Below are 27,224 nucleotides of genomic sequence, written 5' to 3'. Positions count from 1 at the left end.
TCGGCGGACAAACCACTTTAGAAACCAAGAAAGAAAATGCAACCAGGGTTATATGAGGATCACTCGTTTTCTTAAGGCAAAGCAGAGAAATAGTTTCAGTTCAATGCTAGATTTTAGCTCTTTTGAGAATTCCTGTCAGTGAGGAGAAGCTGGTGCTCTAGCCACAGACTTACGAGGCTTCACATTAGTAAACCAACACTGCAGGCAAGTTGGTAGATGGAATCCAAATAATAAAACTTTAGGGGCTTTGCCAAATAGTGAGATGTGGGACAGCGGATGCAGACAAAGAGGGTATACCAAATATACAAAACTGGCAGAAAATAGATCTTTGAGGAATCCAGCCAATGAAGGCAAATAGGTTGGCCAGAAAGCTAAGTGGTTTGATGATGACAAGCGAACCCCTGATGAGACTATAAAAGAAAGAAAATGAAACACTTTGAGGGGAAAGATGCAGAAATTATTTGCTCTGATCTGAATTAATGAACAATAATCCTAATTAGAGGGGTGTCTGGGTGGCTCAGTGGGGTGAGCCTCTGCCTTCGGCTCAGGTCATGATCTCAGGGTCCTGGGATCGAGCCCCACATCGGGCTCTCTGCTCAGCAGGGAGCCTGCTTCCTCCTCTCTCTCTGCCTGCCTCTCTGCCTCCTTGTGATCTGTCAAATAAATAAATAAAATCTTAAAAAAAAAGAAAAGAATTCTAATTAGACATAAAAAACACAAGCATCTACATTTCCTCCTGCCTTCTTGATAATGTGAATGAAGATGAGAGTGTCTTGATATAACGGCTCATATACTAGAGAAATCCTGGAAAGCAAGAGTCAGAATACTACAGAAAATATATAAGACATTTTAGGAAGATGAAAATTCTGTGTCAAAATTGAAGAACTGTAGTCACCTAAAGAATACTGTATTATTTAGGTCCTTGATTAGGTCTATGAACACTGATTTTTAAAGGAAGACCTTCAGATCTGAAAAACTAAGTCATGCAGCCTAAGTCATCTTTTATGTCCTCCTATGTGGGGGTTATAGTGCATGATTACTGCCAGCATAAATCAAAATTAAAATGTTACTTGGTGAGAATGTACGCTTAAGTCTCTAGAAACGGTTGAAGTCTCCTGCCTCCACTATGGCTTATGCCAGAGGAATTCTCTAACAGGACAGTAGAGAAACACTGTTATTGAGCCTACTATTGTGCGACTTTTCCAGCTCTTTATGCTCTGGGTTCTCAGTAACCCAGAACCTAGAACACGAGGTGGCTCTCTCCTGCTCCCACTTCTATCTCCATGAGCTTCCCAGGTCATCACCTGTGTTCAGAAACAAAAGAAATATTCCTCAGGCAATTAGCCTAATTTGAGAAACAGAAAATTGCTATTTTTTTTTTCATTTTCAGCAAGCACCCACAGATGCTTCACAGCTGATGTAGAAATACGACAGTATGACTTATTCCTTAGTTTCACTTCTGCATGTTGGAAACAGGACTGAGTAGTTCACAGTAATTTGAAGATAATAAATACAGACATTTCTGTAACTGTTACACTTCTTTACAGATGCTAATTATTATGTGTTAACAGCAATGTTCTACACAGCAATGTTCTACCTAAAGTTCTTATTCCAGGACAGAGAGAGTTTTCTGATAACATGAAGTAAATCCATCCTTCTGTTCCCGTGATCTGCAGCAAACTTAGCCCCATAACAAAATCAAGGCTATTTCAAAGTAAGAACAAGCTTGATTGGTACATCTGGGGCTCCAGACCTAGACTGAAGTTAGCAATGGAGGCGGCTCTGGAACCGTGGGGCATATACTATGGGTTTGGTGGGGAGAGGTACCCTAGCTTCTGTCTTCCTTTGGTCACTGAGTCTTCCAACAATGTCTGCCACTCACCAAATCTACTCAGAAGCCATGGGAAAGAGCACGATGTATGTATGAGACAGGGCAAGAAGGCGGCAGTGAGATTAGCTTGAAGGCAAACAGGCAGTTGGCCCACACGGATGCCATTGGAGTCTCATGGTTGTTCACTTGTTTCACTTTTTTTGCCTTGATTTTAATCACTGTCTACACAGATTATCAAATATAACTCAGTGTTGACTCAGATAATTATTATGATTTGTAGCCCTAAAAATACAAGTACTTTGATAGTGCGTTAAAATTTGAAATTAATTAGTAAGAATGTTGTATTACAGTTAACTTTTAAAAGTTTTTAATACAATTCTCCTAAAATCATTTGAACTCCAAGTAGTTAAGACTATCATTGGATTGGTGCCCCTGGCGGCTCCGTCAGTTAAGCATTCGACTCTGGATTTCAGCTCAGGTCATGATCTCAGGGTTGTGAGATCGAGCCCCACGTTGGGCTCTGCACTGGGCAGGAGCCTCTTGGGATTCCCTCTCTTCCTCCCCCTCGACCCTCCCCCATCCCCTCCCTCTCCCTCTCTTAAAAAAAAAAAAAAAGAAGACTATCATCAGATTACGCTGGCATAGACAACAACCTATGACTAGAATAATGAAGCAGACGGCTTCTCAAGGACATTGTAGTTCTAACGATTTTTTGAGTCCTTGATTATCATCTCCAAAGGTGAGGAAACAGGAGTTCTTGCCCCCGTGGGGAGGTAAGCTTGGCTGTTTTCAAGTAACACATACTCTAGAGAAACATAAGCACTCACCTATTCAAAATCCAGACAAGGATATCTATAATGAAAGAAAATATAAAGGTTTTGAAGTAGTTACACAATGTAGTTTTTTTGGTCTAGATTATAATTATTCACAGGTATTTAAGATAGAATAAAAAGATACTAACCTGACTTCTGTTCATTTTCCAAAGGTAATTTAATAACCAAATGCATCTGTCTTGATCTTGCCATTAATAACAACTTGGATGGCTTCCACTTAGAGGCTCTAGGACAGTTTTCAGAGTTCAGGCTCCACTACATGCTGCCAGGAACTGCCATGATCTAGTGTCTCTGCTAAACTGGAGGGCGCACTACAAAATCAGTCTTCTATTCACAGTGGTTTATGTAAGTTTTCTCCAAAACTTATACTGAAACTTCAAATTTTGTAGTCACTCTGGGTCCTACCGTGCTGTCTTCCTGTTCCCATTTTACATCCCTAACATTTAGGCTTTTATTTTACCAACCAATTTAGGATCTATGAATCACCCCATGACTTGCTGAGAAATGTTTTGTCTTCTGAGATTGTTTTAAGGAATTGAATAACAAATCTTTCCTTTGAATAATATGTTCTTTTCCCCCATAATTTTCTAGTAAAGAAAAATATAAAGACTTTAACTTTCTAATTATAATTTATCATTGTAAGACACTGAATTAATGCAAAAGTATAACAAATATAAAACAAAAGTTCTCTCTAATTTGACCCTTGTCCCTTAACTGTTGTCAATGTTTCAAATTGCTTTCCCAGGCAAACGGATACGAGCGTACCACTCTGTGTCGTCCTGTACTTACTAGTATTTTGTGACTGTTTCAGTATTTGCTCATATCCACCTTCTTGTTAATAAGCGCAGTGCTCGTCTCTTGAACTGAGTCCAGTGTGTCTAGTCAACCACGACTCATGTGGATTCTTGTTTTCAGCTCCTATTGATGGCTCGTGAGCATTCTTGTACACAGGTTCAGACATTTCTAAAGATCTTTCTAAAATCAGAATTGTGGGGTGGCTGGGTGACTCAGTCCTGAAGCGTCTGCCTTCGGCTGAGGTCCTGACCCTGGGGTCCTGTAATCAAGCTCCACATCGGGCTCCCCACTCAGCAGGGGGCCTGCTTCTCCCTCTCCCTCTGCCTGCCGCCCCCCTGCTCGTGCTCTCTCTGTCAACTAGATCAATAAAGTCTTCTAAAAATAACTTTAAAAAAAGAATTGTGCAAAAGCCATACACGATTGATAATTTTGTAGATGCTGCCAAATTTTCCACTAAAAGTTTATATAAATTTATACTTCCACGATGATGTTTAAAGGTGCCTGAACAACTGCTAAATAAAACGTGGGCAATGCATTTAATTACATTCACTCTTCTCTTCTCATACCCACAAGAGCAGATGATTCCTGGAGAGACGTTTTTATTACATAGGGACCTTAGCAGTGCTCAAGGTTGCAACTCCCCAGAACAGACACTACTACGCTGTTTATTCTATACTGTTAGGGATTCTCCAGACGCTACCTTCAGTCTATATTTTATTTACTTCATGATGTGGTAGGGAACAAAAACCGCAAAGAAATGCGAAAAGGAAATATGCTAGAATGTTGACAGTGATTTTGTTTGTGAAATGCAAATATGTCCAGTTGTCTTTTTCTTTTCTATTTTTTCAATTTGTCTATTATAATATTAAAATTATAAAATAACACATGTTAGAAATAGGATTATATAAGCAAAATATTTTTATATTCACCCCAGAGTCCTGGGGTCATAGGAAAAGGCTGGCTTGGGAATCTGCTGTGGTGAGGAATAGAGCGTATCCCCGTCACCTGTGAAGACTCCACTTACAGACAGTGATTCTGTCCTGCGGGAAAAGCAGTATCTCCGTTCACTCACATGGGAAAGCTGGTGTGAAATGGGCAGAGACTGACGTTCTGTATCGCAGGGAAAGCCAGCGGGGCACGGGAACAGGAGTACTGTGAACTTTTTTCCTTTCTGTCCCTGTGCACAGTAACCAGCTGAGATTGAAATGTAAGAAGCGGGCTTCTAGGACATTCAAAACTGAAAGGTCATGGGGGAATAGACTGTGAGACAGACGCCTTGTCCCAACAGGAAGCTCCAAGGTTAAAAAGAAAGAGAAGCTGTGCTGGTGTCCACTGTGTTGGACTTCTGTGCCCGAATACTGCCTACTCTGTGGACAGAGCTCACAAAGTTATCTTTATCCAAGGGTTTTTCTAAATAAAGCCATCAAGCAACTAATCCATGGTAAAATTACAAACTATGATGCTGCTATATGAGTATAATTTATCCTGAGATAATTGTCTTATAATCAGAAAAATTCTTCCTTAGACAGCTGTACAATTGAAGACCCTGTAAGACTTTAGTAAAGGTGAAAATTAACATTTACTTAGTCCCTTGAGCAGCTTTCAAGGAAGAAAGAAATTTTAATAAGTGGAAGAGATAGAGAGGAACATGAGAAAAGGAAAGGACAAAAGTCAGAATATTCCTAGTGTGGGGCACTTTGCAAAGCCCAGGCTATCTGGAGAGGGTGTAGTAGGGTGCCGGGCTGGGAGAGTAGATCTGGGCCAAATTCGGAAGGTTTCTGATTACTATAGACTTGGGTTTATGATATAGACATGAATGAACAACTTAAAGTATTGAAGGATGAAAAACACAGCTGTGTTCTTTCTTGATATGTGAAGCAAGCTCCACCAGGCCTGTGGAGGCTGAGTCCTGCAGGAGACCTGGGGACCCCAGCCGAGGCAGGTGCAGAGGAAGTGTAGGAAACCAGGCGCTGCACGGCCTCTGGCAGGGAGGGAGCCGGAAAGACGACCGTTCTGGTATTTTTAGACTAAGAAGGTGGAATACTTTAAGTATGTTATGAAATAAATTATAGTATGAAACGTAGTCATAGCGGTTTTATGATTTACAGTTTCATCCTGGCTTTCTTTCATTGTAGCTTTACCTAGAAAAATCCCTGAGAAGACAGAATTGTGAACTGTGCTTGTGCATTAGCCAGCATCTAAAAGAATAAACCCAAGAAGTTAGATAAAGATAGAACACAGGTTTAGGAAAAGATGAAGTTTTAATTCTGACACCCTTCAATGGAAGTGCTATACCACGCTCTGTGCCCCACACCGCCCGTGCAGCTCTGCGTCTTAGCACGGGGCGTAGGCACTGACGTCATCTTCACACCTGTCCCTCACCCCACTTCACAGGTGGGCCTGTAAGGAACAACACCAGCTTTCTTATGTTTTATTCAGACTCCCCGTTCCTGTGACGATCCCCATCCTGGAGAGTCACTCAGGATTTGTTGGACTGAACTGACATTAAGAAGTATAACAGATTTATGCCTCGGGTCATAGGATACGATCAGAAACACCGGAGAAGGGGGTGGGGTTACGGACATCGGGGAGGGCATGTGCTCTGGTGAGTGCTGTGAAGTGTGTTAACCCAGCGATTGACAGACCTGTACCCCTGGGGATAAAAATATATTATATGTTTATAAAAAGTAAAAATAAAATAAAATGAAAAAAAAAAAACAAACAACACAGGTTTTCAAGACCTCCGATCGGGGTATCCAGTCCAAAGACACGAAATGTGCATTGGTGTTTTATAATTACATCTGAATTTTAGAAGGGCTTAATTTTACTTCAGATAGTCATAGTATTATGACTATTGAATGAAGATACTTCAGGTCAAGGTTACAAGCTTTAGTTACATGTAATAATTATCACTAATAAAATGTATAAAATAAAACCCCTGATCATTTCTTCCTGTTATAAATCTCCACTGACACTGGGTAATCATGATCAAAACCTTCAAATATTAATAGTTCTGAGTCCTTATTGCACGTGAAACATGGGGATAAGAATTTTATATTTGCCATAATCATCAGCAACTTTGTGAGCTATTACTCTCCATATATAACAAATGAGGAACTTGGCCAAGAGTTGTGTGTTTCTTTCAAGTCCACAAAAAGACCTGGCGAGTAGGAGGAATTTAAACCCATTTCTTTCCATCCATAAGCCAATGCTCTTAACCACCATAAGGTGTCCTCCGAAAACTACCTAGAAAATAAAAATAACCGAGCAAAGACAACTTAATAATTATCAGATAAAGAGAAAGCTGTCGTAACTTCCCTTTTATATCCAGTTTCCAGATTCTGTCTCCTTTGCCACTCAGGCTCAGAATGTCTTCTGTATTTCTTACCCTAAGTTACATGCATGAAGTCGGAGTTTATCAAGTTTGAACAGGAAAAAGATACCTCATCCAAATAAGTCATCAAATGAAGAAACTGGAAACAAGTCTTGGGCGTAGGAGTGCTGAGCCGAACAGTATTCAAAGAGCTCAGATATGAAAGGCAGGAATTACTGCATTTGCATAGTAACCTGGACCGATTCTGGAAAGAGACCGAAGTTCCCGGTGTTTGTGCGCCCTGTGAACCCATGTGCACTGGCCAGCCGGCTCTCCTTTTAATAGCGGGAAGAAGAGAAGACTAGAAACCACGTCCCGCCGTGTCTCAAGAAAAGATAGAGGTCAGATTTTCCTAATTGATATGTTTTATAAAAGTGCTTTTTAAACTTACTCCTGCACAGATTGGTCATTATTCAAATAGAAGTAGGGCAGTCAGAGAATTACAATATAGAGTAGCACAGGCTTTTCTAACCTGTTCCTCATTCCTAACCTGCTCTGGAGAAGTTAATACCAAATTCCTGTGATAATAGGGCTGTGCCACACAGGTCCATGGAACGAAAGAGCCCAGTGATAAACCCAAACGTATCTGGTCAGTTTGTCGACGACAAAGGAGGGAAGCACATACAATGGGGAAAAGACTGTTTTTGCAATAAATGGTTTTGGGGCAACTGGTCAGCTCATGCAAAATAATAAAACTGGACCCTTTCTTCACCATATCTAAAACTCAAAATGGGTTAATCTCAATGTAAGACCTGGAACCATAAATTCCTGAAAGAAAGCAGGCTGTGAATTCTTGGGCATTGGTCTTAGCAATATGTAGGAGTCTGTCTCCTCAGGCAAAAGCAACGAAAGCAAAAATAAACAAGTGGGATCACATCAAACTAAAAAGCTTCTGAACAGTGAACAAGACAACTAGCAAGACAGAGAGGCATCCTGTGGGATGGGAGATTCCATGTGCAAATGAGGCATCTGAAAAGTAGGACTATCCAAAATGTGTAAAGAACTTGTACAGTTCAACACCCAATTAGCAATTCCATTAAAAAATGAGATAACCTGATAGACATTTTTCCTAAGAAGACCTACAGATGTCGAACAAATACATGAAAAGAGGCTCAACGTTACTAGTCCTCAGGGAAATGCAAATCACAGCCACAGTGATACCACCTTACACCTGTCAGAATAGCGAGTATCGGGAGACAAGAAACAACAAGTGTTGGCAAGAATGTGGTGGAAAAGGAACCCGCAAGTGCTCCCAATGGGAGTGTGTATTGATGCAGGCACTTCGGAAAAAATTATAAAGGCTCCTCAAAAAATTAAGAATAGAACTACCATATGATCCAATAATTCTGCTGCTGAATATTCAAAGAAAGCAAACACACTAATTTAAAGAAAAGATACGTGTGCCCTGCATTCACGGCAGTGTTACTGAGGGCAGCGAGCTATGCAGCGGCACAGACGTCCTTCGGTGGACAGACGGACAGCACACACGTACACCCCACAGAATATCGCTCAGCCACAAAAGGAATGAGCTGTTGCCATCGGTGAGACCACGCTTGAACCTAGAGGCTACTATGCCAAATAAGTCTGAAAAGTCAAATTGCATATGATTTCACTATATTGGAATCTAAACAAAACAAAACAAAACACAAATACAGAAGACAAACTTATGGCTCTGGGAGAGCACGGGGACGGAGGAGTCCACAAGTGTGGGCGCGCTCGAGCCGCGGGAAGTCTCCGTCCTACGGTGGGTCGTGCGTGTGCAGCACGGGGAGGATGAGGGGTACTGGAGTGACTCTGCGTGGGGGCAGGTGGTCGCTATGACAAATATGGATGTCAGGTCGCTGTGAGCGAACAGTGCTGTAGGTCACCTTATCTCAATTAGAAAGTACCGTCCGGTTAGACTTGTTAATTTGTTAGTTTGCAGCGTGTGTTCATTTGCGAGTTTTGACCGACAGTTTATAATGGTCAGATGCTTAATGAGACACAGTATTTTACTCGCCCGTATACGATTAGTGTCATACAAAAGAATTTAATTCATCAATTAGAAGTCTGTTTTTTCCTTTTAAGGAAAGTTCAGGAACACTGCTCTGGAGGACTCCCATGACCTGGGCAAGAGAGCGCGTCCTTGTTGAAAGCAGAGACGGCCCAGGAAGAAAAGGATTAGCCAAAGCGGCCAGTGGTCACCCAGGGTGACTGTGTCCGGCTGGCAGCAGTGCCGGCAGAGAGAAGGTGCTGCGGGTTTGTTTCTCACCGGCTCTGCTGCCAGGAAGTAGACGGTCTTACGGGTCTCACGGCTCGTCTCCACAAGGGACCTATTTTAGAAAGCCAGCTTGCCAGTACTCGTGGGAGGCACCCGTGTCGCCAAGCAGGCGTATCTCCATGAGGGAAGCACAGGAGAAAGAGGGTGCTTTGGGAGGACGTTGAAGTGAGTTTTTGATGAAGGGGATTTTCAGAATTGTTGACAGGCTAGCAGCGAACTGCGTAGCTGGACGAAGGGGTATTTTCTTTGCAGACACTTCCGGTGGCTGTCAGAGACACAACAGGTGACTGTTTTCTCGAAAATCTATAAAGTAACTGTTTCAGCGACAGCTTTCATTTTACTTTCCTTCAGTCAGTTTCTATAACGTCTCTTCCAAAAGGCCAATGATAACCAGAACTTTTTAAAAAGATACATGTGTATGTATATGCATGTGTATCTACGTCTGTTTTGTGATTATGTTTTCTTTTCTCTCCATTTTTCCCACATGTATGTGGAATCTGGCCTGTAGGTTATACCTTGAGTACAGGCAGGAGCGAGAGCACCTCAGGTACCCAAGTGGCTTGCAGAATGATACACAATCATTTTCCCTTGACTTGGTGGCTGCCGGAAGAAATACGGACTAGGTCCAATATTTAGGTGATATTTTTTTTCTGTCAGAGACCAGGTGGGAGATTGACTGGCCGGGTTTTTGAAGTCTATCACAAGACTTTGTTTTTTTTTTTTTTTTTTCAAAATCTATAGCTGATGTAGTCCCAAAGCAGCTATGACGAGTTGACGCAGAGAAGTAAAGACACGATGAGAACCAGGAAAAGAAATCACTTTTTAAAAAAGATTTATTTTAGGGAGAGGAAGCCAGCATGGGGGAGGGGCAGGTGGAAAGGAGACAGAGTCTTAAGCAGAGCCCGCTGAGTGCAGAGCCTGATGCAGGGCTCGGTCTCAGGACTCTGAGGTCACGACCTGAGCTGAAATCGGGAGTCGGATGCTTAACCGACTGAGCACCCAGGTGCCCCGAATCACTTTTTTAATCAACGGGTCAGGTCCATTCAAAAAGCCCAGAATCACATGCAACTGATGAATCACAAAATTAACCCCTGAAATTAATAATATACTATATGTTAACTACATTGCCTTTAAATTTAAAAATCGCAGAAAAATAAACAAATAATTCCTTTAAACAAAAAAAGAGCCCAGAATCAGTATGAACCGTTGAGAACATTAGCTTTTCTTTGATAGACATTTACCAATGAGCTCTATTGAGAGGACTGTATTACTATGTTCACATAAATATTAAAACTTTATTAATGGCATGTTATCAAAGGCATCACATATACGATATAAAGCAGAAATATTAAAATGTGCACAAAATTCTGACTTCTCCTAAAACGGACATGGACGCATGGACGCAGAAGGTGGGCGGAAAGACGTGCTTCCCACCACTGTCTGTTCTGTAACTGGGGGTGACAAGTCACAGATAAAAATCGTGAGCCTCCTGTCCTAGTGTAACGCTGACCTGAATACTAAGGAGGGAAGATCTGCAAAGCGTATAACACATGGTCTCTTCCCTCAAAAGACTTGTAATGTAGCCAGTGAGGCGAGCTAAGACAACATCCAGTCATCGCAGCATGAGGGGAACCAGCACAGGAGGCCAGGAGAAAAGGAGAGAAGAAGGCTTCCTCGGGGGCAGAACACAGCCTCCATGCGGAGGGCCGTGGCTTTCAGGAAGGAGAAGCCGAACAAAACACCAGGAGCCCTAAGGATGGATAACTCGGTTTACTGATAACAGAGTGAATGAGTTCTACTTAATGACAGTGTCTGTTCAGAAGGGACAAAAATACTTTGTATTTAGTGAGACAAAAATCTGGGACAGTTAGAGGGGTAGCAGATAATGCAGAAAAATTTAAGACAAGGGAATGAGGCTAAATTACCACAGAAAGAGTTTATCTGGAAAGGTTTTATTTTTCTCTAATGGAAAAGAAATGTGAACTTGCTCGACTAAGATACTCTGACCCTAACATAATGGATGAGAGTGAGTAGAACAGCGACGTCAGGAACGCTGCATGACCCCTTGTTCTCTGTCTTTTCTGTCCCTCCGTGGACATAGGCATGTGTACACACGTACTGTGCACATATACATACATGTGCATGTGTCTATATGCAAACCTATAGGAAATGTCGTATTGAACACGTGTGATATATGAATACGTATTAATATATATGGTATATCTGATCTCCTTGGTACCTGTCTGAGGTTGATGACATCTGGGTTACCTGAGCCAGTATTGGTCCAAACTCAGGGTTTTTTTTTTTTTTTTTTTTTTGGTAGATCATATCCCAACACATATGTGATTTTTTGAAAACAGAAATACTTTAAAAATAAATCTATTTTATCTATCCACCAAAATGACAGACCTAGTTTTCTGTCAATATATATATTTATTCCAAATAGATATATATATTTTTGGCATTCCCTTTCATTTTCATCAGTGTCCCTATTTGATGACATCAGATGGAAACCATCAAAACCCACAAGACTGACATTCTGAACAAACAAAACAGGTAGACTGAAAACGGAGAAGACAGGAGTGAACATTTCATTAGAAAAACAACAGAAGGACGGACTAGAAGGAGAGGGTGATCAGAGGAGAGTACCAAGTGCTCGAACTGAAACAGCCAGAAATGAGGGCAGAACTCTGAAAGTTCTGAAAGCTGCAAGTTTTCAGAAGACAAAGCAAAGCTACACGAAGTTCTTTTGGCTTCAAAGCCCCGTCATACTTGTGTATGACAATAATCTTAACTTGTTTCCACTAAACGTATCTGAACTGTGTAAGTTTCGATCTCTGTATGAATTTAGGCCTCTTGTCTTTTCTTTTCTGAAGGTTAATTGTAGTTTTGTGACCTTATGTGTACCGATCCGCTTAGCTGAGGAAGTAGAGATCTTACGAGTGTCTGAAATACCAACTTCTGCAAAGAGGAACTTAGAGACCGTTGCTTTGCAGGTGAGAAACAAAATCCAAGGATGTTGTGGGTGTTGCTCTGGGTCCCCAGGTAATAGCAGTGAGAGACACTTACGTGGCTACCGTAAGTGGAGTGGGTACCGCTCTGTGCTTAGTGTACCTTGTATACGGGCTGATTTCACCTCACAGCAAAACTTAGAAAGAGAGAACTGCATTACTGCCATCCTCACTGGAGAGTGGGAAACTCTGGTTTGGAGAGGCTAAGACGTAACTCAAGGTTGCACAGCAACAAGTGGAAGAACGGGGATTCGAGCCCAACTCTTCAGGCTCAGAGTCTTCGACCTACTGGACTATCGTGCTAGTCCCAAAGGAAGAGTCAAGAAAACTAACTGCGGTAGTTTTTCTTTCTGAAGATGAAGTACAGACGTACACATGTTTAGAGTGGGGGGGCTTTACATGGGTTTCTCTCACACACATGGTGAGAACAAGCATTTGTTTTACCTAAGTTGATATACTCATTAGTTTAGCCCATCCAAACTCAAATACTTGCACATAAGGATGAGTTTACAAAAGATGTTATAAAAATCTCCTTAAGGAACAGCAAGACTCAATCTTTGAGATCCCCTATATAGCCTACCAATAACAAAATCTGGAAATAAAAGGAGAAAATTAAAGCTCAGTTGGACTTGGCATTCCAATATCTCCAGTCAAGGAGGCTCACTGGGAAAAACATTCTCAAGCTTACGTGCAATTTCCTGGTAGTTAAGGATAAACAGCAAACAAAACTTCTAAAAGGTTTTCCTACTATCATCGTGAAGAGAAACATTAAAATTATGTTTACAAATGTTCTCCTTCATAATGATAGCACAGTCTAGCTACGTTTTTGGAATATTCAAATACTCTGCCTAAGGATTTTAATGGAAAGAATTTTAAATGAATGCTATCCTATTTTTGTTGTGGGGTATGTTATTATTCCTACACATGGAATCACAATTAAAACAACTTACGTCTTTTCAAAAGAAAGTAATACGGAGAACCTTATACATTTGCCAAAACCTTGAACAACAAGGTTTTACAGAAACATAGAAACATATTTCTTAAAACATAGTTCTTAAATTATGCTAATATAATCGCAAGCACTGACAGATGTAATTATTTTTGAGCTGGAATATCAACAGTGTCTTCATAGACCTCAGCAAAAGCCTTTGGTGGAGTAGGAAAGGGCTAGTCTGCGTACAGGCAAAGTGGGGGCACACCTTCCCTCTGGCCTTGGATGAGGTGGAGGAGGGCTCTTCTGGGTCTTGGTGAAGAGCGACAGCTGCATTTCCACCTTCCCCACCTCGGACGGGAGGGACACGGGATTGAGTGGATCTTAGGAAGCCTGAGGGCACGGCTGCATTGTCCCCTTTCCCGTTAGCCTCAAACTGCTTCTAGTCACTATTGCAATATTGTTTCACGCTTTAGCTCAGGAATGTTACAAAACAAAAGAATGAGAAATGAATACTCTAGAAGAGGAAGAAAAGGAGTCAGATTGGCTAGAGGAATTGAAGCCTTGAGGCATTTACATGTAATAGAAAATGAAATAATTCTCTAGACAAAGAAAGGAGGAAGGTTTCCCTAATTTTAAATGCACTTAGTATGAAAGAATTAAATGTCTGTTGTTTTAAATAAAAATCCTCTTAATCTTATTTTCTTTTAAATTCATGTTGTGAATTTTTACTGTTTCCTTAGTAATTTTCTGTTATAACCATTAATTTGGGTTTTTTTTTTTACACTTTTCATTGTACAACTACATAAAAACCTAGGATATTTATCAGACAGTATTTAAAACAGATTTATCGTCTCACACTTATTTTGTCTCCTCCTTTCTATTTCAGCCATGTGCATGCCAAAATCATGATTTTTATACTTGATAAAACTTTAAGGCAAAACTTTCTCATAACTTATTCCATCTCATAACTGATTCATTATGATAAATCAATACAGACCTCTATTTGAATTAGTGAAGCATTCCAAACAAAAAATATTGAAACATATTGAAAACTGATTTCATGCATGATTTTATTAGTAGACATATCGTATCACATGTCTCTTTAAATGCATTAAGTTTGTTACTCTAAACTTTCCCATCTTTCACACAGTAAGATTTAGCACGCTTTTCAACATGGCACACTTAGCCGGATAAAAATAATGTCACTGAAAGACACAGGGCTGGAAGGACACAAAGAAACAATGCAATGAAATTACTTAATTTCACAGATAATAAATCAGAACTACCAAGATATTTACTATTATCATTATTACAAACAAAGTAGCGTTTGAAAACTAGACGTAACTCATCAGGCATCGGACTCGCTGCCCTGGTTACAGACTCTCATCTGAGGCCCCGAAGGCCTTTGAACACACAGTTTTCAAACTCCCTCTGAAGTTCTGCAGGGCCCTTAGGACACCTCACAGGCTGCTGGACACGGCTTGAATGCCTGCAATTTCGGGAATTTAATTCCTATGGAACCCACTGGTTTCTTAAGACCTCACATTAAAAAAAATCACTTTACCAAAGAAACCTTATACTCCAGATTTCACAAACTAATCCTGCTTCTGAGGCTGAGTTGAGGCAGTACGGAAGGGCAGGGACATGGGCAGGAGGGTCTGCGCTGCAGGGACAGGGGCGAGGATGGACACCTGATGTTCCCTTGCAGGGCAGCGCCACGCGCGGAGAACAGGTGCGAGTTCCCTCTCGGCCTCTCCCACTCACACCGCCCGGTCCTCCTGCACACACCCTTCCAGTTCTCCCTGGGGCCTCTCAGGGCTGCCATTCAGGGCAGAAGCAAAGCCCACAGACGTGACAGGGTCCCTGTGGCCCCGAGCGTGGCATTTACATCCCTCCCTCGGGACAGGGACAGGGGCAGGGACAGGGACAGGGCGCAGCCTCCACTCCTCTCCATCTGTCCGGCACAGCCACTCCCCCCTGCCTGCTGATGTGCTGGTTGTAATGGGGGACGCTGGAGACTGTCCCCACCGATTCTGACACACCTGCCGTGGGAACCCTGCTGCACACACTGTCTCTCTTACCCGAGGGCCACAGTTGTACAAGCTACAGAACTCTCTCAACTCTCCTCAACTTGACATTTAAAACTTGCTCGCGGACTGTGTCGAAGCGAAATCTCCAGTGTGTGAAAGAGCACATGTGATTTTTTAAAATTTAGGTGGGACCTTATAATTATCCTGTTAACCTCAAGCTCTCTTGGTTATTTTTAACTGCCTACATATTTGTGGTTTCCAGTTCTGTATTCCAATATTTTTACTATTTTCCTGCTCTGCATTTATTGCGGGCATATTTCCTCTATGTCTACTTAAATTTGAAAAATACATTGATAGGGGATAGCCCAGAAAAGAATCTTGTAGAAATCCAAAGGACAATTCCCTTCCGAGTGACATAACCTTTGGTGACGGTTATTCAACAAATTCCTAATGTGTCCTGTGACTGGACACCTGAGACCTTGCCCAGCGCCAGGCTCAAAGAGCCCTGCGCTGCCTCTGACACAACACGGCCTTCATAATCATTTATCACCAGACGCTGATGCTGAGAGTTCTCAACATTACTTTATAAGATAAATTTGGCAGAGTTAAACATCATAGGGAAGCTTTCATGGGATATATAATCAAAAGCCTCCCTCAAAGCATACTTTAAAAGAGAGGAAAATGATCCCCCTTTCAGGATCGAAGACAAACATTTTGAATTTCAGTATCTCAACACACCTATTATAACAAGAGCATATTTAAAAAAACAAAAACAAAAACAAACTTCTAATATACATTCTACTTCTATTGTTACCATAATATTTTGGTGGGAGCAATTAAAAAAAAAGGAGTTCTTACCCAAAAAGCTGGGAGCCTCGGTAGGCTGGGGAGCGACGGAGTCATTATTCACAGAATCAACCGGGGTTACGTTATTCGTCAAATCGAGCGGCGTCATGCTGCCCCCAGAATTAATGGGCAGTGTGTTATCCGTAGAGTCAGATATGACTGTATTATGCACCGATTCTTCCAACTGAAGATCTTGCGCTGCGAAAAACACACCATGAAAATGCAACATTGTTGCAAGTCCACGATTACACACACAGAGCAAGGCTCAGCAGGTGTGTTAAGAAGAGGAGACATCAGGGCACCTGGGTGGCTCAGTCATGATCCCAGGGTCCTGGGGTCAAGCCCTGTTTTGGGCTCCCTGCTCAGTGGGGAGCCTGCTTCCCTTCTCCTGCTCCCCCTGCTTGTGCTGTTTCTTGTTAAATAAATAAAATCTTAAAAAGAAGAAGAAGAAGAAGGAGGAGGAGGAGGAGAAGGAGAAGAAGAAGAAGAAGGAGAAGAAGAAGGAGAAACAAAGGGAGGAGTGGGAGGAGGAAGAGGAGAGGCAGGAACAGGAGGGAGGGTGGACCTCTACAGACACCGCCCCTTAGTCCCCCAAGACTCTTGGTGTCGGTTTAGGTCAGATCTCATGAGTCTTGAAGGGGAGCCCCGCTGGGTTCTGTGCTAGGTGGGGAGTCCGCTTCACGGTTCTCTCCCTCTGTCCCCCCAGGTCATGTGCACAGGGGCGCGCACGCACACTCTCACTCAAATAAATAAATAAATCTTAAAAAAAAAAAAAAAGAGTGGACTTCTAGAAATTTTATGCACATTGCTATGTTAAATTAGTAAACAATAAATTTTCCTATTTATCCGTATCATTTAATAAGATCATATTTCTGTGAGTAACATTGTAGTTCTTGGTTTAAAAGAGGTAACAGTCAAAGTCTAAGCCAATCCTTTAATAAATTTCACGCTCAGGTAAAACGGATTGATTTTAGGAGGTAGGTCCCAAAGAATGACTTGTCTTCAAACTATTATAAATCTAAGGGATTTCAGCAGTCCTAGTCTTATGCTTATGTTGTACTACAATAGTCTCAGGAAAGAAAAGTAAATAATGTAACCTAAAATAAATATATGGAAATAAGTTCCTCTATACATTTCTTACTTTTCTGTTCCTTTTTACTAAGTTAACACAGTGACTAATTTTTTAATCAGATTTCGTGGGTGGTCATGTATCTTCATCTGCACGGCTGAAGTGAAAGTCTAGGTAAGCTTGCACATCCTTTAAGACCCGTCATTCTTGAAAGAATGCCTGTAAATGAAGTAAAATGAGATGGGGCGACTTACCTATGTCCTCACAGGCGCTCTTGCATTGTTCCAGGGTCATGAAGTTGTTCTGATTGCCAAGGCAACCACCATACTTGAATTCTTCACATTTCTTTGTCTCATTGTTATAAAAATACCTAGTTAGATAACCTCGACAGAGCCCACTATCTTCATCCAAAAAGCAGTAATCTGGCTTATCTGGAAATTACCAAAATGTCAGAAAGCAATATGCTTTTTTGTGAATAATTGAATTATGCTGGGTGACTGTACAAAACAACTAAGTTGAAGTTATTTAAAGAGTAAACATGAACAGTTAAAGGTACAAGGTAAAACGAAACTTTATCCACCGCCACAATAGTAAAATTGTCCACTACGTCTACTGGGACCTTTAGAATAAGGAAGATGTATCTATTGCACACATTGTTGCTACTGGAATTTCAAGTTCTAAATTTCTCAACATAAATTAATAGGGCACCAACTATCAACTATTTCATGAGTTAAAAGAGTAAAAGATATTGTTATTTTACCCTTGGTTTGGAAGAAATATTCAAAAATTCATAATATTACATAATATCATGGCAAAATTTTGGTTCAATTTTCTTTTTGGGCCTACATGCATTGACATTTAGGAAAGATCTAGGAATATTTCATATTTTTCAGGTGTAGATTCTCATTAGGGAAAGAAGTGTAATGCGTTGCTTCATTACAATGGTTTCAATTTTTTAAAAATATTGGAGCAGAGCTTTGAGGCTTATGGAAGCTTTCATGGCTATTCTTAGAAGTTCCTGAATTCTTAAGCCAGAGTCTGTTTTAGGTGAGGCATGACATCCTCTGCCTCTGTGTCTCCTGTTTATCTTCTTCCCAGCATTGGAGTGACTCCAACAGAGCAAAGGCAGAAAGGAAATACATGCTCAGGGATTGGAGAGGCTTTTGAAAAGACTCTAGTGCCCCTTCTTTGATAGTGGTCCAAACCAGATTAAACACAGCTGTCACAGAAGCTGTGCCACTGTGATCTACATTACAAGCCTTGTCTACATGCACACTCTGTAAAGAGGAGAATTAAACCTATTTTCAAAATGGTGATGGCAAGATATACAGAGCTTGAGTTGGGCGAGGACCCCTCTCCCCCACTTTTCCCTGCAACTATATTATCCGAGTGGCAAAAACGAACTGTTGTGTCCTTTTACATTTTAAAGCAACTTGTTCTATCTCAAGGAAGCAATACTCAGGAGGGTTTTACTATAAAAAGTGTATATTTAATAGTGATTTCTGCAGTGATTGCAAAACTTCAGGAAGGCTGATCTCCTAGGAGAGTTGTTTTATTAAATAAACATCCTATTTTCATGTAGTATAAAATATCTATCTTCTATAACTTCTCAAATTGCCAGTGTGAAAATTACTTTGTTTATTGTTTATTGCCTCTTGTTCCTCAAGGTGACAGTTATTATTAATCACCATATTGGCCATTTGTGGTTAAGTGTAATTTATGGGACAAGGAAAAAAACAAATTCTTTAAATTTTTGTAATACTTTTTTTTACAAGAGATTGAGGAAAAGATACATTCAGTTGCTATCATTTTTATTTGTTTTGGCCTTAGTATGTACTTTGTAGGAAATTTTAAATCATCCTAACAGAGAATATAAGAATTCTATGTTTAACAAAAAAGAGTAGGTAAAATACATTGCATATAAAGAATACAAAACAATAGGAAATTATGCTGAGAAGTATAATTAAGAAATTGGAAGTTGCTATTATTTATGAGGCCCCATTCTAAGGACATAAATTTATTTTAAGACGAACTTGAAATTGTATACTTGTAAAATAATTATACTTAGGCCTACTGTTTGAAATAGGTTACAAATCAGGAAATTCATGCCCCATATTTCCCAGGTAAAGTAGCACTCGTACTAAATCTGAAACACAATCTTTACTCTAGGCTGAGTCTCAGCTAAAGCACAGAATACAGATTTTTAGCGAGAAACAAACTTCCACTGGCCACATTAAGTTTTACTATTAAGTTCTGTTTGAGGCTGGACACTTGACAACTGTCCTAAACCAAACTATTTCGAAGAGGCTGTCCTGTAACTGTCCCCGTGTTGACACTGGGAAGTCTATCATGAAGTTCGCCTGAAGTAGGTATGCTTAGAGGTCATTCGAGGTCTTTGTTCTCTCATATCCATATAGAACACCAGTGAATAATGAGAGAAGAGGAGCTCCTAACTGGGACACTATCTACACGTCTCCCTGATGGCCCTGTGACCACCTGCTAAGCCCAGCGACTTCCCGGCCCACCTCCCTGACTCTTGATGAATGTGTTCATTCAAGTCGCCCCTTGATCTTTCTCTTGCTCTGACACAGCCGTCTCCCATCCTGGGCTCTCCTGCTTCTGGGGCATCTCCTACAAATGCTGAAGTCGAGCTCCTGAGTGGGGATTCTGGAGGCGTGGTGATCTCGCTGAGCAAACCAATGTAATGAACCGAGCAGGTCATGAGCAAAATTGAGGACACCTCGGTGTGCTCCTAAATATCGCCGCTATTCTAGGATGCTTAAGAAACCCATACACGTACACGCAGCGGAGAGCATTCTTACCTTGTGTCTGAGGAAATGTTCTATTTTTTGTCTTAATCAAGTTAATGCCAATCTGACAAAGCTCCTAAAAATGCTGATTTAGAACTTGTTAAAGGTAAAAGGGCTCTATTTCTTTAATGTGCTCATTTTATAGTCAGGGAAGTAGGAGTTCCAATGGCAGAAGTGATTCTTCTAGTTGGTCGCAGAGGTGCACCCCTTCGTCTACCATAGAGGTCTTCCTCATACCTACTAATTTATACTGTGCTTTGTAAAGTATACGGTTATGTTTTATGTGCTGCCAATTTTTGACTGTATGGAGCCCATAACTTTGGTAAAAATAAAATACTGCATTTTTGGAAAAATATAAATTAATTGAATTAGTAGAAGAAAAAGAATGATTGAATTCCAAATCATTACATATACATTAAATAGCATAATTTTATAATTAGTTTTATCTGCATACATTTTTTTCTTAATTTCACATTTAAAAAAAAAATACCCTAAAATTTAAATGTTGGTATTTCTTTTCACGAAGATATCATCTTTTACTTGGTGGATGAAACCCGCTATTTGTAAATATCCTGCATTCTTTGATACCGCAGATAACCAATTTCATTTAATTGGGACATGGAACATTTCTGTAAAGATTAATACAATATTTATAGAAAGTTATTTTAAAATTTATAAATAAATACATCCACTGATAGTGTTTGTACAAACCTTGCCACTGAATTTATTTTATAAATTTTGATTTCAAAGTCTAGTAAGTCTTATGTTTATCAGCCTCAAAAGCTTTCAACTTTTTCTCACACATTTTAATCGAAGTCAGAAAAATTAAAATGCACTTTGAATTTTGTGCCTCATTTCCCAAGTTAAATAATTTGATCTTTGCTCCATTCTTCTCATTCAAAAGAAAATGACATAAAGGCTGTGGGACCAAGTCAGTTTCTAGACCCTTACTAAAAGGAATGTATTTCTTAATCTACTGATACTTTTTCATGTGCTAATATAATCCATTAATCAGAAAATTATTTAGTATAAATCTAAATTTAAAACCAATTAATTTAAATCACAAGATAAAAGTGTGCACACACGGTGCATAATGTTGGTGAGAGCAACCACTCCTGCCACGTGTCTGCGGTCACTGCTGTGTAAGGACTGGCACGGCTCGGAGACACGGACCAGTTCGGGGAACTGCTGCGTGTAACTCGTGGAAGACGCACAGTGCTGAGATTATCAAGGGACTAGGATCTGAGAACTAAAGTGAGGTCAGCAGCATCTAAGTTACTGCTCAGGAGATGGTAAAATACCATGTGCGCGGCTGTGGGATTTGGCCGATCTAATGCTAAATACCATGCTGTGTCAGTGCTCCAAGACTTCCCTACCAAATACCATGTACGCTATCTTAAATGCTTCCTTATATCGATACAAAATAAAACACAATTTCAAAGATCATATGGATTTATGATGAACTCCATATCAAAAAATGCTAAGAATCCAATTTCTAAGTGTCTTACATAAATGCTAATTAGCATATAAATGAATGTTTACCTTTGTCCAATTTTATCTGTGTCCTAGTCTTTGGATAAACTGGAAGAAAAAACAGTATGTGCATCAGTTACAACAATATATATAAATAAATTATATATAAATTTCAATTTAACAAACTAGGATGATGTATTTATTGCCATTAAAATTATTCTCACACAAAACGTCAACAAGTAGCTTAAATTTCTTATTTTCTCTAAAGATTAAATAATTTTTAAATAAATATGAGGCTCTCTACATTTTAACATAATAATGTCTTAAAACCAGGGTTGAAAGTTTCTAACACACTGACAAAAGTAAGAATTCCTGGTGAACTACAGCTGCTCTTCAAAAGAAATGATTGAAAATCATTAAGGTAATGTGAAATGTGAATTTCTGCGGCGCACTTGGCATATCAGAACAGATCATTTCTACCGAGAAGTGGCAGTGGGGGAAGCAGAAACCAGAATCGCCTCCTTTCCTGGTTCCTTTCCCGCTGCATTTCTTCAACCCAATCACAAATTTTATTATGATTTCTAAATACAGAAGAGAAATGAAGCAAAAAATATCTGTGACATCTTTTTCAGTTTAACTGCAAAGAATTAATGGAATTACTTCTCTCAAGACTAGAACGCCGCTTGTCTTTAACCCACTGTATTCAAGTATAGATTCTATGTTCTAATTTAAATGAAGAGTAATGAAATGCAAATCAGCACAATTTGTGAAGTTTTAATTTGCTCAAGTGGACGTTAGGAAGGCTGAGTGATGTTTGTTGTACAGTCGTTTGTTTTGCAGAGAAAAGCTTTGGTCAAGGCAGTTTATAATTAGTTGTATAGCCAGAGAGATAGGGGTTGGGGGAATAAGTTGGTTTATATTCCCTTTCAGCCAAAAATCAATAGTTAGGGGGCGCCTGGGGGGCTCAGTGGGTTAAGCCACTGCCTTCGGCTCAGGTCATGATCTCAGGGTCCTGGGATCAAGTCCCGCATCGGGCTCTCTGCTCTGCGGGGAGCCTGCTTCCTCCTCTCTCTGCCTGCCTCTCTGCCTACTTGTGATCTCTCTCTGTCAAATAAATAAATAAAATCTTTTTTTAAAAAAACCAACAGATTATTCTTTGCAGAATAAAACATCTTTGAAAGAGAAGGTAATAAGCCTCTTTTTAAAATTTTCCTATGCTTTATTAAATAGTCTTTAAAAAAACATATATATATACAGTATTTTAGATATCAAGGAAACCTCAGGGTCTTTCTCATTGTAAATAACCAACTGTAAAAATGTTTCCATTAGATAGTGAATTGTCATAATTAGCTTATACTGAAATATTTTAATGCACAATTAACTTGTTACAGTTTTAATTTATGAGGGCAAAGAATGAATATATACAGATAAATATTATAAAAGACTAGAGTGCTAAATAATCATTTTTACTGTTTTGCCTACTGACAGTAGCCATTGGATAGGAACAGAGAAATGCTGGATTTCAGTGTTCATGCAATATTAAAAGAGATAACTTGGTTGTTTTCTGATTCTATTCCAAGTTGGATTAATTTAGCTGGCGTCATGTGAACTAACTCAAATATCTGTTTTGGCATGCTGGAATTTAAATATATTTGTAATACCAGTGATTATCTTTGAGGATTCTGAAAATAACATGGATACCCTATTTAATTGGTATTTATGCCAACCAGCTTTATTTAATTAATATTATGCCAGTCTGAAGAAATAGGTAAGTTTTACAGAAAATTATCCAAATTATCTTTTCCTAGATTTATTTAGAGCATAACACATGTGAATTCACATTTTAAATATCTTATTATGATTATAATATAATTAATATCTAACAAATTAATTGGTAATTACATAACACATTTTAGTAATTTTACTTACCCCCTATTCTTTCTTCATCTTTTTCTCTTATATTGGGGGCCAAAGGGTAAGAGCTTAAGACTAACTTTTAATGATCCTTATTTGTTGAAGTCAGCCTAGAAACTATTGTAAGCTCGTGGGGAAAAGGACTGTAGGGTCAGAAGATTCTCATTATGACTGAATAGGTCTTCATGGTTCCAAACAAAACGTTAAATAATAAAGTTAAAGAGAAAGGAGGAGTATTAACATGCTCTTTCATTCCCTGTGGGGCAAATTCCCATCTAAACCCCCCACGAAAAGCCACAAGTCCCAACCAGTCCAGCCCGTAAAACAGCAAGCAGTGTAAGCCTTTATGCCTGGGTCCTGAGTCAATGAAGTCCGGTGAAACTAAATACACTTTTAGCCACGTGGAGAGGCTGGTTGGCTAGAAAACTGAACGAGAATTTGATAATTTGATCTTTACATCTAATTCTCTAATTACCCATGCTACATTACAGCTATTTTTCCAAAATTAACACTCAAAGATAATACTGTTTAGGCTATAGGAAGAAAGCAACTAACCCAAAAGATAATCATTTTAAAAGCCATGTATTTGAAGCCATTTTACAAACTTAACTTTTCTTTTAAAAAAATTATTAACCTTAATTCCATGTCTCTATTATTAGATAGGAAAATACACCAAAAATTATACATATTTGGAAAAAATTAATAAAACAACTTTATGTGCAGAAGGAGAGCTGTGCTTACACAGCAGACTAAACACAGTCGTGGTCCCTCTTCTCTGAGATACGTCGCTTGCTTTTATTCTCAAACATGCAGTTTACGAGACAGAGTTCTCACTGGTCTTCCCAAATAATACCAAACTTCACCTTTCAAACCTTAATATAAAATATAAATCATATTTTGATTTTATGTTTCCTGTACTTATCCCATCTTCCCTTTACCTAGGAAAAACACTTAAAGCAGTGTATGAATTTGGGGGGCGCCTGGGTGGCTCAGTCAGTTAAACATCCAACTCTTGATTCTGGCTAAGGTCGCGATCTCAGGCTCCTGAGATGGAGCCCCTTGTCGGGCTCCCGGTGGGCACAGAGCCTGCTTGGGACTGTGCCTCCCTCTCCCTCTGCCCTTCCTCTCCCGCTTGGTCAGGCATACTCTCTCTCTGTCTTTAAAAAAAAAGTGATACGCATTTCTAGAATGAAATACTTAATAACATCCTGTCAACAGAATGTTAACTAATTAAAAATGATTAACACATATTAAATAAAAAACAACCCAAAATCTCTCAAAATAATCACATTGATCTTGATTAACTATAAAATAATTAGGTTCTCAGCAAAAAGAGGGCCACTTTTGAGAGATTTCCCTGTCTGTTTCCATAATATTTATACCTTATCACAGTAACTAAGCAGCATGCTTTACATGTGCACAGAATTTAAGCCACTATGAGCATAATGAAAAAAAATGTGTAATTTAGCAGATAGAGTCATTTACAGGCACGGCAAGATAAGGGGACAGCATGCTGATGTCGTTATTTTCTAATGTTTTTAAGTGCTTTCAAGCCTACAGTCACATTATTTGCTTGAAAGGATCTTTCCCATGAACAAGTGATATAAATATTAGGATAAAAGCATTAGTGACTGCGGTCTGTGTGATCACCACATCCTCAATGTGCCCAGGAAGAAACGAGCTTCAGAGAGTAACAACATTCAGGACTAAAACAAAATGAGCATTTATCCCATTTATTACTTTTTACTAAACTGTTAATCTACTCATAACATGATGTGTCCGTCCTCATTGAGAGTTAACTCTGATAGTGTTGTCTCTTTCTGGATTATTCTATTCCATTGATTTCTGTCTGTCCTTATACTCACATGATTCTGCTCAATTTTGGCAGCTGTGCTATAACTGCTGAAATCAGATAAAGTCGGGAGCCCTGAGTGGCTCAGACTGTCTCTCGGTCTGGGCTCAGGTCACTGTCTCAGGGGTGTGAGGCCCCGGCCCACGCTGGCTCTGAGCTAAGCGCAGAGTCTGCTCGAGGTGCTTTCTCTGCTCCCTCTCCCGCCCTTTCTAAGACAAACAAAGTCTTTTTTAGAAAATGGAAATCAGATAAAGTCCTCCAAATTTGCTCTTTTATTCAGAATTATTTTAGCCACCCTAGGTCCTTTGTATTGTGTATCAGTTTCAGAATTGACTGATTAATATAGAAACAAAAATGTGCTAGAATTTGATTGTCATAGGATAAAATTTTCAGATCCATTTGTGGAGAATTTGCGTCTCAACTGAAGAGAGCCTTTCAGTCTATTGCTTTATATCTGTGTTCACTGAAGTCTTCTTTATTACCAATGGCTTTTTAATGATGTTTTATACATTTCTTTGTGAATGTTTTGCACTTTTTAATTTAAACCCATCATTAAGAATTTTATGTTCCTGGGCACCTGGGTGGCTCAGTGGGTGAAGCCTTTGCCTCCGGCTCAGGTCATGATCTCAGGTCCTGGGATCGAGTCCCGCATCAGGCTCTCTGCTCAGCGGGGAGTCTGCTTCCCACCCCCCGCCTGCCTCTCTCCCTATTTATGATCTGTGTCAAATAAATAAGTGAAATCTTTAAAAAAATAATAATAACTTTATGTTCCATTATTTTAAATTGATTTTTTTTAATTTTGTCTAATTTTCTATTTGTTCACTGCCAGTATGTGTGTGTGTGTGTAAATATTTACACTGTCCTTTTATCCAATGAGATTTCTAAAATAATCTGCCAGCTCCTAAAATCCGTCACATATATAAGCGGGTTTTCTCTCAGTCCTGTGGGAGTTCCATTGACAAATCCCTGTCATTGTTTCCTCAAACTTAGGGACTTTCGCCAAATGCAGTTTTGTTGTTCAGTGACAAGCTCAAAGGGACTCTTGTTCTGACTTTTTAGCTTTTTCTCTACATATGTCCATTCTCTCCCACTTATTATGCCCCCAAACCCAGTGACCTCAGTCTCCTAATGTCCCATCTCCATATTCTCTACCACGGAGACCACCATAGCTGTGGTTCTGAAGTGCCTTCATGCAGAAAGCTGGGGGCCTGGACTCTCCTCACGGCTCCCTTCTCTCGGAGGTCACGTCCCGCACTCCCTTTTGAGCCTGCCAACAGTTGCTTCATATATTTTGTCCAATTTTTCTAGTCATTCGTATTATGAGAGAAAGTTCAGTTTCAGCTACTCCATTTAGCTGAAGATAGGATTTTCTCTTTAGGTGGTTTTCTAAAGCCTGGCAGCCCCTTCTCTATCTGCTAGTTCCGTCCTCACAGTGGTTCACTACACAAAACAGCCCTCCCTCAAGCAGCGAGCGGCTTCGGAAGATGTAAGGAGATGGAAGCCAGAGCCTCGTCTCTATGTGGTAGGTAGGAGTGACGTTGTAGAAGACCGTAGGCAAGGTGGTCACTGAAAGGCCAAATAATTATATTTGATCAAATTCTAAAGAAAAGGGTAACTTTTATACATTGGTGAAATAAAAGAAACAGGTATGCATTACGGGAAAGACGAAAACGTTCAGGCTGCTCAAGGGAAAGATGAGAATCAGAAAGAATGAGGCGAATGGGCCTCTAGCCGAGGTGCTGAACCTGCTGGTCAGCCCCGCACGGACGGACGCTTGGCCCCACATGGATGAGAACAAGGCCCAGTGAATGGGAAATGGCCTGGCGATCACCAAAACCGGAGGCCCCACAGAAGAGCCCCGAATGCTCAATCTGTTAGTAACGTTTCCGCACTTGTACGGAGGAGAAGGAAGGAAGAACTGCTCAAGGGCAAAGAAATGTATTCGCTGTCGGCTCCTTCGGCTCCAGAACCTCATGGAGCCACACACGGGACACGTTCTCTCTTTTCAACACAGTGAGACTTTCCCACACGCCAGGAGCATCATGAAGCCAAGGCTATTTTGTAAAAGCTGCTTGGGAAAGCATTATCCAAGTGAGAATGCGGAACTGTCTGTTTTGCAAAAAGCAAGACACCTCGTGTTACTAAAGACGCCCACTCCATAGTGCTGCCATTTAATTCAACTAGCTCTGATAA

At 40.1% G+C, this 27,224-nt stretch overlaps 1 protein-coding gene across 8 annotated transcripts in view; it reads right to left on the bottom strand.

Moving 5' to 3' along the window:
- Window positions 1–27,224, bottom strand: part of TFPI (tissue factor pathway inhibitor) — a 99,764-nt gene that overhangs the window by 4,201 nt on the left and 68,339 nt on the right. For 5 of the 8 annotated variants that reach the window (XM_082691076.1, XM_082691075.1, XM_082691080.1 and 2 more), the window contains 3 exons: window positions 21,335–21,373; window positions 17,237–17,413; window positions 15,926–16,111 (listed from right to left, as the gene is read on the bottom strand). In XM_082691076.1, the coding sequence (XP_082547202.1) occupies window positions 15,926–16,111; window positions 17,237–17,413; window positions 21,335–21,373 (402 nt within the window). Of the gene's footprint in view, window positions 1–1,285; window positions 1,305–2,658; window positions 2,684–15,925; window positions 16,112–17,236; window positions 17,414–21,334; window positions 21,374–27,224 lie in introns of those variants that run through there. The other 3 variants (XM_082691081.1, XR_014300643.1, XM_082691079.1) reach the window with 3 other exon arrangements.

The sequence above is a fragment of the Mustela nivalis genome (assembly GCF_964662115.1).
Source record: "Mustela nivalis genome assembly, chromosome: 11".
NCBI classification, from domain to species: Eukaryota; Metazoa; Chordata; class Mammalia; order Carnivora; family Mustelidae; genus Mustela; species Mustela nivalis.
This window is presented reverse-complemented; position numbering and strand designations above follow the sequence as displayed.